The 19,574-nt window shown below is 34.4% G+C and overlaps 3 protein-coding genes across 3 annotated transcripts; 2 read left to right on the top strand and 1 right to left on the bottom strand.

The window, feature by feature from the left end:
• The first annotated feature begins 744 nt into the window (after positions 1-744).
• Positions 745-4,089, top strand: LOC124453939. The gene has a single exon (XM_047004766.1). It carries the CDS (start codon positions 2,320-2,322, stop codon positions 3,124-3,126), a length of 807 nt encoding a protein of 268 aa, XP_046860722.1. The 5' UTR covers positions 745-2,319; the 3' UTR covers positions 3,127-4,089.
• A 3,662-nt stretch (positions 4,090-7,751) lies between these two features.
• On the bottom strand, positions 7,752-15,583 carry LOC124456979 (ribosome biogenesis protein NSA2 homolog). Its single transcript, XM_047007282.1, has 11 exons — positions 15,467-15,583; positions 15,140-15,207; positions 13,901-13,966; positions 13,587-13,640; positions 13,239-13,389; positions 12,410-12,494; positions 12,053-12,147; positions 11,839-11,877; positions 10,975-11,076; positions 9,703-9,754; positions 7,752-8,021 (listed from the first exon to the last, which is right to left on the bottom strand). The coding sequence occupies exons 1-11, from the start codon at positions 15,467-15,469 to the stop codon at positions 7,954-7,956; spliced, it is 783 nt and encodes a 260-aa protein (XP_046863238.1). The 5' UTR covers positions 15,470-15,583; the 3' UTR covers positions 7,752-7,953.
• A 474-nt stretch (positions 15,584-16,057) lies between these two features.
• LOC124456594 (E3 ubiquitin-protein ligase MARCHF3-like) lies at positions 16,058-17,588 on the top strand. The gene is made up of 3 exons (XM_047007005.1): positions 16,058-16,144; positions 16,677-16,958; positions 17,072-17,588. Exons 1-3 carry the CDS (start codon positions 16,058-16,060, stop codon positions 17,423-17,425), a joined length of 723 nt encoding a protein of 240 aa, XP_046862961.1. The 3' UTR covers positions 17,426-17,588.
• The last annotated feature ends 1,986 nt before the right edge of the window (positions 17,589-19,574 follow it).

Raw genomic sequence — 19,574 nt, 5'->3', positions numbered from 1 at the left:
TGGAGATGGCACCCCACCCCACCCCCACCCGAAAATTTGTCCACGATTTGTTGTATTTGTTGGTCATCGTCACTTGAAATGTATCATGTGTTTGTAAATTCATATTGATTTACGTCATGATAATCTGTAACCATACATTAGTAATTTAAAAGACCCGAAAGACAAACAACACTCGTTTGCTTTCTGCTTCACTTTGACTAAAATTAATAAACTGGACGATACACAATGCAAATAAACCTTAACGTGTAATCAACGAAAACGGTGAATCAAGTTTCTGAAACAGAACTGCGCTGTAGTATACATAACACACTGCGCTACCCTGCGAAGAAGCAGATCGTGTACACAAAAATTGGATATCGAGTTTAAAAACCTTAGTTTTTAACCTGCCGCGCCAAATTGAATGTCAATGAAATTTGTTAATAAATTATGAGTTGAATGTTAATATAAGTCGAATGCTAAAGCGCCTATGTTTAGCCGTTATTTTTAAAATTTGGCTCCACGCGGCAAAATCTATCGTCATTTCAAGACTAACTCACAATTAACTTAGTCTATACGTTAGTCTACATGTTTATGACTTATCGTTTATGACTTCCTTGACTGCAATGTGACTTTCCGTCATTGTTATAATAACGAATTAAATCTTTATTTAAAGAGTCAGATTGTGTTTTGTGTAAGTTTGATTTTAGTAAATAAGCTCACAAGTATTTTAAGTGATTTCAAAATGCAACTTTTGTGAGTCATAGGATGATCTTTAATATGTCTTTAAAATTTTGCAATTACCCATAGTACTATAACAGGGGTGGGCAACTTCTCCAGTCGGCGGGCCGGATTTAGGAAAATGAAGTTATTGGTGGGCCGGATTATTACATGAATAATATTCAATATTCAATGGTCGGATACAGTTAGCGGGCCAGTCAAAATCCCTTCAGGGGCCGGACCTTCCCGCGGGCCGTATGTTGCCCACCCCTGTACTATAAAGTGACAAAAATGGGCCGTCACGTGACTGGAAACTGGATTAGAACGCTAATTGGCTGTTGCGATTACTTCTTTAATTAATAAGGCGTTTCAAACGTCGTATTTTGCATGTGTCGAATAAAATAGTTTGAATTAAGTGAATGCGAAATTCGGCGTATGAAACAATTAAATTCGACTGCTTTAATTGACGTCGACTTTAACTTTAAATTCGATCGGTTTGGTCACATTATGCGACGAAAGTGCGACGTCGTTTCAAACGGGGAATTTTGCATGTGTCGATTACAATTTGTCTCTCGCGTTTTACTCACAATAAAGTCAGGAACGAGATAAAGCGAAGACGTCGTGTAATAATTGCATTCGACAAATGCAAAATTCGACGTTTGAAACAGGCCTAAGAATTCGTTGAAAAAGTAAAGTGCAAGCCCACAAGCATGTAAATAGTCTACATTAATCTAACCTGATTCATATTTCATAGGTTTAATTTTTCTTTAACAAAGGAATAAGAAATAAGAAAGATCTCTTTATTTCTTACTTTAGCTGACTAGATCGTTCTTCAAAGTTTTCTGCATGGAACTCAGAATAGATATCTGACTCAGCTAAAATTCTTTAGATTCGAGTGAGGCAAGCTGCTATCTTGATAGGTGGCAAAACTGACGATATTTATGATTAATATCTGCTTTTCTTGAGTTGATACACAGTTGGAAAGTTGATAGTCTAGGTTTAGTTTTTAAAATATTTGATAGGATGGGGTTTTCAAACTTCTTTTAGCCTTTTTTATCATTTTGAGTTCTGGTTTTTGCCGCCTTTCAAGATGGCGTCCTTGCCTCACCTTGACACGATAGTTAGACATCTAGACGATTGGGTTCATTGGCGTAGGAAGATTGATAATGGGGGGGGGGGGCTCAAATTATTATATGCACATTTTAATGCGTTAAAACAATGCATTTCGAAGGAATTTAATACCGCATACATCAATGTGGGCCTACCACCCCACTCCCCAATTTTCGATCTTCGTAAGCCCATGGGAAAAAGCATGCTCAAAAGGGCATTATTTGAATAGTCGAAGTCTTCGTTTGCATAGCTAATCCTAAAGTGTTGAATTATCACAAATTTGGCGAACTCACACAATATATAATTAAACGTTTAGTAGCCTTATATTGACACATACACCTGCCGAAAGTCATTTACAAGTCAATTCACTTTCACAATATCAGTGAATTCGATCATATTCTGTCAAATCTGGGTGGGTTATGAGCACGACATAACGTTGTATTTGTAAATTTTGCTAACATTATTTCAACGCTTGTTTGAAAAACACTTGTAGAACGTCTTTATTAGCTAAGAATGACATCAATTAGTGGTGTCAAGTTGGATTCTGGCCAGAAACGAAGAGACGTATTTGCTAATGGATCTACTTCAAAAGCACTGAGCATGAAAAACCGAAGCGCTGCTACTAAATGGCAACAACTTGTCGATAAGATCGAACTACAAATGTTGGAAAAATCAACAGAGCACGCGCTAAACTGTAGCAAATTGCTTGATAAACAAAAGGAGCTTTTGAGGAAAACCGCGTCGTTACCATGTCCAAATGACTTACGCCATCGCGAAGAAGAATCCGTACCCGCTTTTCTGAAAGTTTACAACAATTTAATGTCTTCGATGTCGAAAACCGCGGGAACAAACTCTTCAAATTCAGACAAATGTTTAACGGGCAGCCGCATAGCAAGACCGACACAAAGCTCACAAAGAAAGCGTGCGCTGAGAAAGAACGTCAGTTTTTCATTGCTTCAATTACAGAAAGGAAAATCTGAACATAAAATTACAGAACCTAAAAATAAAATGATTTCTGGAAGTAAAATCCGAAAGGACGATAATGAATCGATATCAGCGGGAGTTGTGGACGAGCAGGAAGAACAAAAAAGTGAGTTCGAGTACACAAAAGAGGACTTGTACATAAATCGTAAATTATACTGCTCTCCCCTTGTCTTACCAAAACTGCATGAGCAGGTTTTTCGTCGACCAAGGTTTCGCTCTTTTGATAAAGAGAAATTTGAGTACAGGAAACAACTCAGTCTTGATGAAACATCTTGGGAAGATTTACATCGATGCAGATACTTGCGCGTCCGTCAGAAACCGTCTAACCAAGATTAGCTTCATCGGTAATCTTCAAGTATACAATAAAACGAACGGAATAGAGCATCTGAATATGTTTAACAGAAATTTATGTTTAAGATTAATGATCGAAATCGTATGCAATTGATTTAGGGGCTGTTTACATGAGCTCGGTAACCCGGATTCAGCGAGGCGTGAAATGATTTTGAGTCATTAAAAGGAAAACTTTAAGCGCAAAATATACAAACTTTTCTTACAAGCGTCATATGTCATTTTAGTCGAGTGATTTTCAAATAAGGCTAATTTGTTTTTATTTTAAAGGTTTTGTTAATTTGCAAAGTCAGAGAATAAAGGAATTGCTGAAATAAGTTTTTGTAGTGAAGTATTTAATCTTTTCCATTTGCCAAAATAATTTAACGCTTCGCTGAATCCCGGCTACCGGGCTCATGTAATCAGCCCCTTAAATTTCCTTGGCAAATTTATTTTGATACAATCAAAAGACATTCTTAAAATCGTTCATTGTCAATGCAAAACAACGCTGGCTGTTCAACAGTTAGCCCATAAACGAGTAAATCGTCCTTCATATGTATGAAAGAGCCTAATTAAGATGCATGCAATTGTATGCACAGCTTTGAATATATACCCGTCAACATGTGTACCTGCTGTAAAAATTTATTGTCTCGAAAACAATTTGTATAGGTAATAGTATAGTTTCCAGTGAAATTACGGATAAACTTGCACGAGGGAGTTTTCTCGCAATGCAGCGGAATAGTGCACAGTCTTAAAAAAAACTCACGAGTGCCGTAATTTCACGAGAATTATGTACTCTGACATCTTTCTTTACTGGAACGTCTAAATTTGTCTCACTTAGTTACTCTCTATACCGCTTCAGGAAAGCGGGTTAGCCTCGATACGCATCCAAAAAACAGTACTTGCTGTTGTGTTTTTATTTTTAGCATTTTTTTGTAATTATAGAATTTCAAACGATTGCAATAGCGGAAATCTTTGTTTACTTCAGTGGTTTACTTACAACTGCCGCCATGTTTTTTCTAATTGAAAAGAAGTTTATTTGGCTCTGTGAACTGTAATATCAACTGAAACTCTAACAACGCCACCATCTTTGAAACCTTTGTCTTTCTTAGTTTTTAGAAGTTTCGTTATTTTCGAAAATAAACAACGATATACCAAAAATACAGTAGCACAAATTTCCATGGAAAGTGCACACAATTTTCATGCATGAAAAGTTCTACAACACAAGATTTGTTAATAAACCTTAAAACTCAGATATAAATACATCGTAACTGGCTTCAAAGTGGCGTCTAGAACTTGTATTAGAATAGAATGAGCGTTCCACTTTAAAATGTAGTCACAAGTTTTGGCAGCGAATCAAGAAACAGTGTTTAAAGTGCAACTACACTCTTCTATAGTGCAATTACACATTCTAACAGTGCAATTACAGATGAACTGCACTACAATATACCAATCACAGTTATTTATATCTCAAAGTAAATTATTAACGAAGTTAGCGTAAACAATTGGTAGATTAGATTGTATAAGAGGACCAAGTTGGTAAATAATATTGCGAAAAATATTTTCTCTTCACACAGCTTTGAAAGTGAACTAATTTGAAAAAAAATTTGATTGGATCATTCCACATGTCAAGAAGTCTACGGAATATATTTGCATTTAGAGGAAAGTCAATTGGTAAAATTATATTCTTTAGAAATTCAAAACCAATAGTGCATTTCTGATAGTGTTTTGAATTTAAAATCGAGCAGCTATCATTTATTTTGACAAACGCTGGATCCGCTACTGAGCAGATTTTCTCGAGCCTGAATTAAACACAAGAGGGAGGGGGGCATATATGGATATATACATATCACACCCTACTAAGTCTTTTGAAATCCATTTTTTAACGGATTAAGGCATGCATAGACAAATTTGTGCCCTCAATTAACAAGATTGGCCGTGCTAATGTTTGCGAACGAAACCTCCCAAAAAATACATTGAAAACCGAGATAGCTAGTAAAACTTTCATTACACAAGCTGTATGATGTCCCAGCAACTTTAGCAAAGAGAATGATACACCCACTTAGAAAATCTGCACTCCTCCTTTCAAATGATAATTGATCCGCGCCTACCATAAAACAATTATTCAACCGGACATGTACTACTTCACAACGTATATTGAAGAAATATTTTCACTGAGTCTCAATAGCCAATAAATTACATTTTTTTAATTGTTGTAATGAAAAAAATTGCTTTGTAAAATGGCCGATGAGACTTGTTGAGACTAAAATTGCATTGTTTTCTGAAAAATTTACTTCGTCTGGATAGAAAATTTCCTTCTCGCTCAAATAAATACCGTCTGGATACAATTTGTTTTCTCCTTGAACAATTTACATGGCTTCTAAATTAAATTTAAAAACTTAAATATCACTTATATTTAGTAATATTAGTGATATTTATTAGTGATATTTTTGCAAAAAAATATCACTTTTCAATTTTGGTTCCGAACACGATCAAGATATCTCAAAAAGCTGATGTCCATGTATTACAGGTCTAAGTCCATGCTCTACAACATGCCACTGACGCATTCTAAATGCCAAAACTTTTCGTTGATATAGCAACTAATAATTGACAAAAATGCAAATTTACTGTTTAATTTGAATAGCTTAATTACACTGGATTGTTGAAACAATATTATTATCAAAATTGAAGCATCGGACGAAAACACCTGCGCTTCAATCGTAAAAGCGCTCGTTTATAGTTGATATGTATAACAGGTCAGCAAGTTTGGGTCAGTCGATTCAAAGTTGTTCAATTGTAATCGTAAACAAGAGGATTTGAAGAGTTATCAGTTTTCAGCAGAGTAAAGTGACAAAAATTATGTTCAAGAAGCAACGAAGACAAGAAGCAGAAAATCAAAGTCATCTCTTGCCAACAAATGGATCTTATTCCACAAATGAAGAGCTCCTACAAAACGAATATTATCCGATGATGGACTCGGATTCGAAACAAACGCAAACGTCAAAACTTTGCGACAAACATCGCGAGAAAACCGAGAAACAAGTTCCTTTCAAAAATGAGACCGTGAAAATCGAAGCGAATGTTGAAGATGGACTTATCCCAATCAAGATGAAAGGCAGCGGTCAACGATGTATCAGTAACATTAAATGCTTTTTTATCTTGCTTTGCTTTTTCATAGTGTTTATTCTGTGTATTATTCCTATATTTTTCTCATTAAAACACACAATCACAGGCAAAGACGAAAAACACGGTCACTTCTCGATCATGGGCGACTAAAACAGTTCACGCAGCAAACAAGAACGGATAAAATTCAATTTTAATGCGATATTGGCGCACATTGGTTTGAAATACAGAAGTGCCAATACTCGTGTATTGTGGAATTGATTCGCACTTACGACAATTGTGATTTATGTATAACACAGGCCAATATAGTTGTTGTTTTAGAGAGATGCTTTTTATGAATAGATTGCTTTTAACACTTCAAAGCTATAACAATTCTCAGATAGTTTTTCAATAGTTTTAAGTCAAATTGTATTGCAAAACGTGTGATTAGGATGAAAAATCACTCTACTTACAAAGTTGAACTCAAATATTAAATTTTTCATGCATCGAATATAGCTAACAAAAACTACGTGGATTTTAAAAAATTGTTTCTTTCTGCATTTTATAGTAGTGTCATTTTTATGATAAAATATCTAAAGGTTTACATACTGTAAAAAAAAACAAATAAACGGTATTGATAATTAATACGGAAAAAAACAACCAAAAATGTTTTGGTATACTACAAATTTGTAGCGTTGTTTAAATTTTTGGTCTTTAGTCAATTCCAGATATTCTGTGAACTTTTAAACGACATTCTAAAATGATTTTTATAAAATTTCTAATTCTTATAATAAATATTTAAGCCAAGCAGTGTTTTTCAAAGAGCCATACAATATAACATAGTAAAAAGCGTTATGTTTTGTTCAACAGCAGCCAATATTAGCTAAACTACAATTAGTGTGGACGATTCAAATGTTACTTATGAGTATACAACCTGCAAACACTGTCAACGAGCAACTCAGTATGAAGTAGAACTAGTGAAATACAAAAAAAATGGGAAAAGACGTGCACAATTAAGGTGTTAATAAATAAAAAACTGAACAGTTGGGAAAACATCGCTAAATTTATAAGCGCAAAATAAGGTTTTCGAAAACCTTTGGCGGAAAGGTAATAGGACTTCAAATGGTCCATCTGCCAGTAAACTTGTGGCAAATAATAACCATTTTATAGTGAAAATTGAGTTAAAGAGAGGCGAGAAGCACTTTTGAAACAGCTTGCGTCCGTAAATGATAAAGTTTGAAAGAATTGGAACACATAGGGTTAAAATATGGCACATGTTCAAGATAACAAAGTTTCAGGAAATTCACACTAGTTAAGGTAATATGAGCGAGTATATTGTCGAGGGGTGTGAAGCTTTACTGAGATTCTTAGAAAAACTGTCATTGCAACACTGTTCGAGTTCCGCAAGGCCAAAGTTATATTCACTGAGATAAAAACGTAAAACTTGTCTCATAAGTGTACTCATCCGGCTAACGATGGAATAGAAAATATAGCTACGTATTTCAAATAAAGCGCAAACGACAAAAACGATCTCAGTCAATAAAAAATTCACATGTTTTGAACAACTCTTTCGCAGTAAAAAATTTAACCAAATTTAGTTGAATTTCACCAGCAAATAAACCTACAAGGTTGCAGAAGAGCACGACAAAAACAAGTCATTTAATCCACCTTCCATCGTGTCATTTTAACATATCTTTGACCTTTTTCATCATCTTAACCAACCTCTAGGAATCACTATACGAGTAAAACAGCGTTGATGCATCCATCGTTTTCGGGATTGTTCGTAACTTGTGCGTATTTTCCTGGAAATGAACGTCACAAAGATCATTTAAAAAGACTAAAAGAGTGATTTTCAACCCGAGCTGCAATTGCAAAAAAACAACTTGGTTTTCAGCAGTGAAATTTGCCTAAGTTATAAAAATGGAAAACAAAATGATAGCAAAAACTGATGGTTACGGAAAATGAATAGATCACTTTCAAAGACCCGCGTTCATTACAATGATCAATATAGCTGACCGAACACGGAAGATATAATGAAGAACATTGAAGGAAGTTTCGGAAGCACGCATTTGCGTAATCGTTACAGAATGTGTGTCGACCAAGTTGCATTGCGTGCAAATCACATGAAATCTGTAAAACATTGTTTTTACGTAGTTCAAACAGCTGCTGATTTAAAAGGACTTTTTTTGACAAAGGGTGGAAGTCCAATTGCCAGTGGATTAACTTCGATGTACCCCAGGCTCAGAGAAATAGAATAGAATCATAAACAAAAGCGGGAAACTTCATAATGGTTAACACACATTCTTTAAGCATGTCACTAAGTATCAGCGTCCAGTACATAATTAAGTCGAGCAATGTTATTTTGACCAATGTCCTTTAAACAAATGGAAAATTGGAAGACATTTAGACAATAATAAATTGTACGGACACAACGGTCACACATGAACAAGGTGATTGTCCTCGTGTTTTTGGATGAATATTCATCTACGCTCAACTGGGAGCTGCAGTTTAAATTCACCCAACGCAACAGTGCAGTCCTGATCAATGACCTAGAACCCAATCTACTAGATATCTGACTCCGCCGAAATTGTATAGTAATGAGTGAGGCAAGCCGCCATCTTGAAAGGTGGCAAAACTGATTATGTTTATGATTACTATCTGCTTTTCCTGAGTTGATTTAGAGTTGCAAAGTTGATAGTTTAGATTTAATTTTTTAAATGTTTAATATGATGGGGTTTTTTTAAACTTTCTTCTAACTCATTTTTCATTTTGAGTTTTTTTTTTTGCCACCTTTCAAGATGGCGTCCTTGCCTCACCAATGGCCTTACCTTGCCACACTCAGAGGCGTAACTAGAACGTTAATTGGGGGGGGGGTGCATATTCATATATTCCGTTGTGCCCTACTGCTTTCTTTTGAAAGTGAATTGAATCTCAAAAGAAATCAGTAGGGCACAACTGAATATATGAATACATTCCCCCCCCCCAATTAACGTTCTAGTTACGCCTCTGGTCACAGTAGTTAGACATCTAGAGGATTGGGTTCTCAATCATTGATCCCGTTGTACGTTACTTTGGTGCTTGCCCATTTAATTCAATTAGCCAATTTCAATTATTCGAGTCAGTGTGTCCTATTAGCTACTGGAATGGAAAGATAATTTGTGTTTTGCGCGGAAATTACGATGTCCTCTTTTCTTTCTATTTTTGATATTTGCATGACTGTGCATTTGTAAAAATGCGTAAGTCTGCATAAATATCTATGTTCAATTTTTTTATCAAGTACACATAATGTACATAATTTATATAATTATTAAATATACATAATAAATAAACATAATAAATATACATAATCCTAAACGTTTGCACATTTAGTCTCACGGTCCCATGAGAATCAATCTCATACGCTGGATCGATAGACTAATGTGTCAAATTCATAATTTTAAGTAATAAGTAAATAAATAAATAAATTTAATGGTATGCACTTACCCCAGACAACTTTTCCGCCTTGCGTTACCAAACCAAGCTCACTAACATTGACCTAAAAGAGGAATCGTCTACGATTAGGTTTTGCTAAAATTCCTGCCAGACAGGAAAGGATCAGCTGGCAATATTTTGGGTAGACTTTTACCGGAATATTTACTAAACTTTAATTTCAAATAAGAAATATTATATAATGACGGTGCAATCTCGATTGTGATAGGTCAAGAGCCTAAGGACAGTAATAAATGTTTTGCCATCCACAAAATATTGAAAATTGTGTAATTGTAATTATTCTAATTGTAAACAAAAAAGTATAATGGCGGAGTTTTGCTCGAGATTTCCAAGCGTTTTACAAACGGATTTGGCTCGGATTTTTAAAAATAAAGACGCAGAAAACACAAAAAATAGCTACACTTTCACACAGGAGTTTACCACGAGATTTGACAAGTAAAAGACAAAAACGAACCGTTAAGATATTTTTAAGTCGAAGCACGGAAAACTTTATGGCTTTAGCACATAATATTTTAAAGACTTCTGCATTTACAATTGTACAGTAAAACAATTAATGAATTAGGTTTTTCAATGATATCAAGAATTATTCAGACCTCGGACAATGTTATCCGCTTCGGCCTCAGTTTGCACAATTCATGATATAATGCTGAACCTCGTCCAATAATTGTGAATTATTGCACTGACTAAAAGCCATTGGCTATGAAGTCAGAATGGAATACAGGTAAAAATGATGACAAACAAAGAAGTTAAGATACTCGTAGCGTTATGTTAAGATACTCCAGGAATATGTTTTACATTCTTATTTAAAGAATCATTGTGAACCACAATGCAATGAGCACCTCTAGTTTGTTTGTATTGGTGCTAAAAATGATAATTTATTCCATCACACGATGAACTTTCTCTTACACTCTTCGCACAACTTCGACATTGGTTAAAAGTGTGTGATTCCAAATACCAAGTTTTAGTCTTCCTCTTTTAAGAATGTTTTCAACTGTTGAGCTTGCCATAGTTTTGAAAAGTTATTTGCTCACCCAAAAAGATACGTTTATGAATAATATCACTAGCAGGCTACTGAAAATACTTTTTTGATCCAAAAACGACACAAATTTTTATACATCAACAAGAGATGCACAGAATATTCACGGATTTCAGACTGATACATTGTTTGTCTATTTGTTCAACCAAGAAAATTGTCGAGATCATTTGAGCGCGCGTTGCATTGTGGTTGACAATGATTCTTTAAGATTATGGTTTTTTCATATTTACCTCAATGACTGTTCCTTTGGTGATAACACCAAGCGAAGTGTACATTGGCGATTGTGGATTCTTTTTTATTCCAATGATCGGAAGACAAAACGTTGCCTTGAGCTAATTGAAAAGAATTTAATCAAGTTGAAGTTTTTCTCAACAATCGCAAAGTTGCAAAAACTTTATTAAATGGAAATCAGAAGATAAAAACATAAACATTCGAAACAAATAGATAACGCAGATTGATTGGCTCCATGAATAAGGAACCAAATTTCAAATACACTTATGATGTATTTAAAATTATTATGATGTGTAAAAACTAGGTTGTATTGAAAATTAATATGGAGTTGAGAAAATTATTATGATGTATTTAAAATTTTAATGACGAAATTAAAAAATGTCCTGTTCTAATGATCTCTATACGGCATAACACCCATTGACGCCAAAACAAAAAGTAACAGCTTTGTAAAACAGACTAAACTCCATTAACCGTCATCTTCAGTGATTTTTTAAATATAATGTCGACGCATAACGCTTCTTTGAGTGTGACTCTTTGTTTCAAGTGAACGAATACGTAGCTAGTAAAATATTGATTACTAAGAAGAACAAAGAAATAGCTCGATACCGAAAGTATCGCTACATGTTTGTAGATGAATATTGTCGAGGTTGGTGGAGTCCTGAGAAGGACTATTGGTGTTGGTATTGATGTTGACTGACGTTTCGACAACCTTAGGCAGCGGATATCATCTTCACAGTCAGGCAACATCAGCAACACCAACAATGATTCTCGGCATTCCACTAATCTGGACAGTTAACGTTACAGCATTACACTTCGATAGCAAGTATACAACACATTTTAAATATATATAGTTCAGTTGGTACCTCTGGATGCGTGATATGCGCCTTCTTAAATCTGAGCCCCTAAAAACGAGACAAAATAACAAGAAAATTACAAAATTGAATATATTACCGAGCAGACCATGCATTTAAATCATTTTTCAGCAAGTTTTGTTGAGAAAACATTGACATTGGAAACAAGAGAAAGAAAGGAAGTGCCCTGGTGCCTGGCATGGAAAATACATTCGTAAAGGATTACCATTGGTCTAATAAACCGTTCATATTTCGGCGGTTTTCTGGTAAACCCCTCGCCAACATAACAAGCTTTGGTCACCATCCGTTTCCATCCTTTTCCTATCGGGAAGTTAAAACATAAGAAACAAGCTCAAACTAGCAAACAGGTGTTGAATTAACAGTGCATTTTGATTGTACATGGTAGTTAACTTTGGTGTAAACACAACGACATTAAAAAAAAGGGCTCAATATCAAGAATGCAGCATAATACTATACTACTTTCGTTTTATACGCATAAACTATGATAAAGCGAATAAACTTCCGCTGTTTGGCTTGCATCGAGCGAATTTTTGAATGCAATTTAAAAAATTCTACCACTCACGTCTGGATTTTCCGGTTTTCACCACTTTAAACACTTCGTTTTCCCCAATCGCTTTAACTTTTGGTAACGGGACAACCCACTTTCCCTAAAACATAAATGAAATTAGTCAATTTACGAATTCGAAAAAACATTAAACACTTTACACGAAGTTCGGCGTGTTTTCTCGGAACTCAAACTCAAATCAATGGTAATTTGTAAAAATTTCGCAAGTGGAGTAGGATGGGGTGGGGAACAAATTCAGGTTTTACCGTTTCATCTGCCATTGAAAAGCATATCGGACACAACATTACCGGTAGTTATCTCAAGGTCAAAAGAAATATCAATCAATCAAATTGCCAACACTTTCATAATGCACAGATAGACGATAAGAGGTTCACTAACTCATTAAAAGTTCATTCATATTGCAGGAATTTGCTTTAATATCCTTTTAATTCCCCCTCAATTTTGTTAACGAAGAACAATAGCCGAATAGCGTCGCAAGCAATGGGTCGATTTGTTGACATTTACACTTAATAAATACGAACGATCCAGTAAAATGAGAGTTACAAAATTATCAACCCAAATTGGCGTTCTTTAATCGGTATTATTAACACAGGCAAGATGGCTACCGTTGAATTGTCGTTTCTTTGTGACAAAAACTGTACTGTAAAGCTTTCCGCAGTTGTGTTGAAGATTTTAGCAATGAAAAGCACAGTTTTCTTATCAAAAATATTCAAGCAGCAGGGTTACATTAATTGACAACTTTTCCATCACACACAATGAGATCACTCTCGGAAATAAAAAGGTCAAGCAGCGAACGCATTAATGTTGAATACTGCAAATAACCTACAGCCTTCTCTTTTCGTTTTTGCTTGATCATGTTACTAAGAATCTTCGCGCGTGACTGCCCTTCACGGTCCAATAAATAGGCTGGAACAGCTCCTTCTGGGACCTTGTCTTCATTCCTGGACGTCATTTTCTTCTCCTGGTGCATTTTGATGCTAAAAGTCAAAAACAACAAAAAACAAATTGATACACCAGAAAGTAATTCGAAAAAATATCGTGGAAAACATTAAACATTCTTTAAATTCAAGTATACAGTAAAATTTTCCGAACTAGCACATGTTTCAAAAAAACTCTTAAATGCTGAAAGTCTGTCAACGTTTGTTTCTTCTGAGATGACGCTAAAAAATCTTACGTTTTCTTCATCCGTACTTTCTCTGCATGTCTCTTCTTATTGTAGAGTTTTGCCCTGTGAAGAACAACAAACAATAGCTATATTTGAATAAACTCATCAAACTGTAGCATCATTGAGAGAATGAAACAAGGTATATACTCAAGATGAGATGAACGATAAAAAATCAATGTGCACTCAATAAACATCTTTCGTGTAGTAAATATGAATTGAAATTTTGTTGAAACATTGACAATGGCAAACCTTTTAAAGACAATATCAGTTTGAAAATCTTAGTACTTAAAATTAAAGTTTTTTTAGCTGGTTTCGATAACTACCTCAGACCATGAAGTTTCTTTGCATGTTCAGCCCTTTCATGTACTTCTCTTGCTTCCTTCTTACGCCTGTATAAATATTGATGGTAATGTTAAAAATTTATAAACTCTAAAACTCAGAAACTTTTTTCATGAGATGTTATTTAAATTTTATCAACAGCACATTAAATTTTTAAATCCAGGAGTTATCCCGTCAGATTCACAAGACTCATAAAATCGCGACTCTAGTAAAGGTAGATGTAACTTACACAACTGTCAGTTTTCTATTACAATTTTGCAGTTTACATTATCTCAGTTAGTGCCTGCAAACTGTCCATAAAAAACAAAAACTAATTCTCTAAGTTCTTTCCACACATGTGTTCAAAGGAATAATGAAAATTAGAAATTTGTGACCCATATGTAAATGTCTTCATAATGACTGTGAATGAGGTAAAACATTCATGTCAACTGCATCCTTTGGCTCAAATTTGGGAAGTAAATGGCAATAAAAATATACATACTTTCTCAAGATGTTGACCGGATGTTTTGGAACTCAGATCATTTTATCAAATACACAGGATTCAGAATAGCAGGCTTTCAATGTACAAACACAAGGCATTAAGTGAGAGCAGGTGAAAAAACATCCTACTTAATTAAAAAAATAAAATGGCAGGCAAAATCAAAATTTAATTGCCTTGTGTTATTTGCCAATTACCAGAACTGCAACTTTTAATTATTTTAAGTGTTGATCGGCCGTGAAAATTGATTTTAATAAAGAAAACAAACTCAAGTACAAGTATTGAAATTTTTTTGGAAATATGAGAATTAATATCTATATTGTAGAATAAGGAACTGAGAAGAGAAGAGTGATCAAAGCGAGAACAGCGCTTATAATCTATGACTTAATGAAACTGTAAATGACAATTACACCAAGTAATATGGATAATGACTAAAAATAAAAGTGGCAAGAGAAAGTTTACTCTGCCTACCAAACAAAAATCAAAAAGTCATTAAGCTTTTGATTGCGCTTGCATTTCAGGTATGAAATGACCTAAAATTTCCCCCCAAAAAAACACAACACAACACAGCATTTATAACACAACATTAGCATAACCTGAATAGAGAGTAATTTTTCCTAACAACTTTATGGCTATTTGATACACAACATGAATGTAAAAACTTTTAGGTGATAAAATTTTTTCCAAAAGAATAATCCAAGTATATTTTAACGTTTTCATAGCAGTAAATGTTATTTAGACTTACTTTCTCTCGAAATGATCAAGTCGATATCCATATCTTTTGCGTGCCAAATCAATGTGCTCGTTTTGAGGCTAATGCAATTAATAAATGAAGTTATTCGTACATGATTCCAAATTCACAATATAACGAATATCTCAACAGTTCATAATGCAAACAGCATGCATCAAAAGCATGGCAATAATTGTTGGGAAAACAAATGGATGGTAGGTCAACAGTGCTGCCGTTTTTTTTTAAATAAACAGTCGAATTATTCGATGTAAATCATAAAATAGACAAACCAGAACAATGGTAAAGCTTCAGGTACCATCGATGAAACATAAAATATCTTACCATTATTATTTAAAGATCAATTTACAGTTTCGAAACAAATTCTTTTAACAATAACAAGTTCTTATCAGCCGTTACAAAGTACCTCCATTGAAGTTCTGAGCGAGGATATGTTTTATTAGTCCAGCTTAATGCAGATCAGTTGCTGGAGAAATAGGTACGAGGGGTACGAGAGTGTGTACATCTATGGTACATCTATTTGCATAAGTCGACTAACTGTATACAAGGAGGTAAACTATGTCAACTTAGGAACACTAATCAAAAGCAATAAATGAATGAACTGAAAGGAAATTCTTCATTATTTAGTGTTTATATGAATTTTTGCGTCTCAACATGACGTCTCAAATTTTAAAAAAATTTCGATTATCATAAGCATTTGCATGCTATTAAAATTAAACAGAAGAGCATCAAAATTTGAAAATAAAACAGTCTTGTTTGCCTTGGTTCTTAAAGATGCCGTCAGCAAATTTGACCAACCAAATCAAATTAACTGAGCTCACATAATTAACTGGATTCGATCACCGTTAATCATCCCACTCTATTGATTATGACGTCACGAACGATGCAATGCGTTCGAGGTTTGTTCCACGCACTATGAACCTGGTTGTCAAAGAAAACCCCCCAGACAACAGCGTATCAGATTCTTTTACGAGAAAAGAAATTGATCCAAAACATAATCAGGTGTGTTTATGTCATTTAAAATAAGTTTCGAAATATTTGAAGGTTTAACCTCATTGAGACGAAAGAGAAAAAATTTTCCACCGGCAAAAACAGAACTTGCTCGTAAATCTGAGACGAAAAATCATAACTTTGTTTAACAATCTTCTCATTGCTCCTATATACATCATAGTCCTTCGATTTCACTTCTGCTAAACTCTAAAGCGAGTTTCGATACATGTTTCAAAACCTGTCATCTGATATTTTCATAAGAAATTATATGTTTCGCACAGAAGCTTTGGTCTGTATTATAATAATATCGATTTTTTTTTATTTTGAAAAAGAATTTATTTCCTGAACAATAGAGCCTACTGGCTTTACTACCAATCTACTATCACTGTCATGAGAATTGAAATTTTTACCAACTGTCCCGACGATGATAATGCATGCTTTTTCAGGAGTGTTACAATGTTAACTTTTGTCACAGTAAAAAAAAAATCGAAAGTTACATATCAATATAAATACAGGGTTTTAACGCTGGTTAAATCTATTATAGGTCTCAGATTCCTCCATAGAAGGGTACGGGTTTCTACCTTGTGGCAAGAAAGGCAAACCCAAAACAGTCTCATGTACAAGCAGTAGTTCTTCAATTTTCTGCCGCATCTGTCAAGACACAGACAAACTTCAGAATCTCAAAACATTATGTCAGTGTACCGGAAGTATTGCTAAATATCACGTGACATGCTTGGAAAAGTGGCTAAGCGTCGCCAAAACAGATATATGTGAAATATGTCAACAAAAATTCACAACCCGACGCCGGCCAAAACCTTTTGTGGAGGTACGATTTGACAGTGTAATCAAATCGAATTCGTGAGCTCCATGACAGATTGTAAAATATGTGTTGTTCCAGCTTTTAGAATACGGCAATAATCTTATTATTTTCATTTCTAGTGGCTTCGGTGCGTACATGGAACAAGCCAATGTCGATACATCTATGGTGACTTTATATGTATGCTTGTTCTCACACCTTTGGTCCTTGCCAGCTGCGCTCTTTGTTTTGACGGCTCATGGTATTTTTTCACATTGGGTGAACTTCTCATTGGCATTGGTCTTTTAGCTCTATGCTTTTTTCTCCTCTTTCTGTACGTTTTCTGGCTTGCACTGAGCATTCGCTATCACGTGACTCAGTGGCGCAAGTGGCGACAAGAAAATCAAGTAGTGGAGGTTGTTGTGTCAAAAGAAGCACTCAAACACCAATGGAAACAACAAAAAACACAAAGTGAACAACAGGAAACTGTCGTTTAAAATGCAGTGAAATGTAATGGTAATTTTAGTTGCATTTTCGAAAAACATGTGCTCATTATCTATGTCCAAGCAATGCCACAAATGCGACGGCAAGTTGAATGTGGCCCTAGTAAGACTTACTAGAAATTTAGAACGGAAGCGGCACATTAAAATCAACATAAAAAGACACAGTGAACTACTTTAAAAGTTAATATCATTAAAAATCACATACAAATTTCAGTAAGTTTTCCTTACTCGATCGCCTTAACTTGTTCGCAATAATTTTACTAAAATAATTAGGTAAGTAATACGAACATCCAGTATAGTAAATGAACTAATGGCCAAGAATGTTTCAATCAGCCCAAAAAGCATTGAATTTAATAGGTATTTTTGAAATATTGGTCCAGATTTGGCGAGACAAAGGAATTTCAATTAGATTCGTATGTATTATGAAGGCAAAGTGGAAATTTGCCTCATAACATCCGACGAATATTTGTGATGTCCATCAATTGCTGATGGCAATATCTAGCAGAAAGGTAAATGGGATTGACCCACTGAACTATAATAGTCTATTTTAGGTATTCTGAACTGTATAAATCTGTTTTTGTTCAATGGATTGACCATATTTCACGCAACATCGGTAAAATGGCTTCACTTTTCGTTTTAAATTGTAAAGATATACTTACATGCATGTGCAAACGATGTCCATATTGTAAAATAAATTTGCGGTTTTGTCAAAACTATATTGTTGATTGACATTATCCTAAATTTCTTGTTGACTTGAGCAAAATAAAGATGAGTTTACATTACAGCTAGAAAAAACAATAACGCTTACGAATGCAATATCTTAAGCTTTATTTTTCATTACATGTTGTTTTTCTGCTCCAAGAAACTTTGCTTACATTGCATTTAGATGAATTCCAGCAATATTCTAAAGGAAGACATCCATTACATAAGCAGATGAAGAAATAAATGATAACACCAATTTTTATATATGCTGAGACGTTCTTTTTTTACCTTACTTACTAATTAGCTATTAATGTTCATTTTGTAGTCGTAGATTTTAACATAACCATACAGGATTTTTATTTTCAGGACAGCCTCGGCTTGAGCGACTAATATCATTGTTATCCCATTTCTTTGACAAAAAATCGATATTTTGTCGGCGTTTTGCTGGTGACTCAGGTGGCATGAAATTTTTCTTTTTATCTCCCATAATGACTGTGTTTTCAAACAATCTCTGGACTTCATTTTCATCAGAGGTATGAATAAAGCGAGCTGTGGAAGATTTCACGTATAAATAAGCAAGGAAAATTGTAACGAGAGGCAACAGTGAAGATTTCATGACTTGGTCAAGCACCTGCTACCAAAACGATCTTTCTACCTGAGAAAATTAATTTCATACATATAAGTTATAAATAGTTACCTGCTTTTATAGAAATAAATAATGACAATGTTCTGAAATTTTCAAAGCAAGACTAGTTACAAGTAACGAAGTTACAAAAAATCGCTATCTAAAAATTACATATATCGTGTGGTATATAATAAGAAGAGGCGTCGAAAGGACGATGGAAGTGGGATGGGGCACAAGTGATAACCAATTTGGCAGTAGCATGTTTTTGCGTATTGTACGCAGGATAAAAATTGAAAATTTAGAGCATGAACTCCGCAAGACGTTATATATGGTGTTTTTCATACGTACGGTTGCAAAAGAGTTTCACTGAGCAATTAACTTTTGCGGTTAAATTTTGGAACTTTTCCAGTCTAGGTGAGACTAAGTTGTCATCATTACCTGATGAGACAACTTATTTTTATTTGTCTGTGCACGAAAGTGATGGTTTCATGTACTATATATCAGATTTTCATCAAGTTACATTTGTGACGCCCAAAGTACAAACCCAAAGTACACATTATATTACATCGAGAAATAGCAGGAAAATGACAAATTTATACATATGCGATAAAAAGCAATGTATTGTTCTTCATTTGCATTGTGCTGTTAATCAATTTGCATGAAATGCATTATAACTTTGTCACTTTGTAATGTTTTATAATATTTTGATGTCAGTGTAGCGGTTACACGATATCGTTATGATCTAATGTCGAAAATGCATGAGAAAAGGAGCTAAAATTTAGATTACTTCATAATATAAACATATTAAACGTAGAT

Source organism: Xenia sp. Carnegie-2017, unplaced genomic scaffold (assembly GCF_021976095.1).
Source record: "Xenia sp. Carnegie-2017 unplaced genomic scaffold, XeniaSp_v1 HiC_scaffold_13, whole genome shotgun sequence".
NCBI classification, from domain to species: domain Eukaryota; kingdom Metazoa; phylum Cnidaria; class Anthozoa; order Malacalcyonacea; family Xeniidae; genus Xenia; species Xenia sp. Carnegie-2017.
The sequence above is the reverse complement of the archived record's forward strand: the minus strand, read 5'-3'. Positions and strand labels throughout refer to the sequence as shown.

Coding starts and splice junctions, on each gene's coding strand:
- LOC124456979 (XM_047007282.1), bottom strand. Junction 13,967..15,139: donor CTTGATCATTTCGAGAGAAA/GTAAGTCTAAAT, acceptor ATATTTATACAG/GCGTAAGAAGGAAGCAAGAG. Junction 11,077..11,838: donor CGCATATCACGCATCCAGAG/GTACCAACTGAA, acceptor CTTTTCAATTAG/CTCAAGGCAACGTTTTGTCT.
- LOC124456594 (XM_047007005.1), top strand. CDS start 16,058: ATGAACCTGGTTGTCAAAGAAAACCCCCCAGACAACAGCGTATCAGAT. Junction 16,145..16,676: donor TTGATCCAAAACATAATCAG/GTGTGTTTATGT, acceptor AATCTATTATAG/GTCTCAGATTCCTCCATAGA. Junction 16,959..17,071: donor GGCCAAAACCTTTTGTGGAG/GTACGATTTGAC, acceptor TTTCATTTCTAG/TGGCTTCGGTGCGTACATGG.
- LOC124453939 (XM_047004766.1), top strand. CDS start 2,320: ATGACATCAATTAGTGGTGTCAAGTTGGATTCTGGCCAGAAACGAAGA.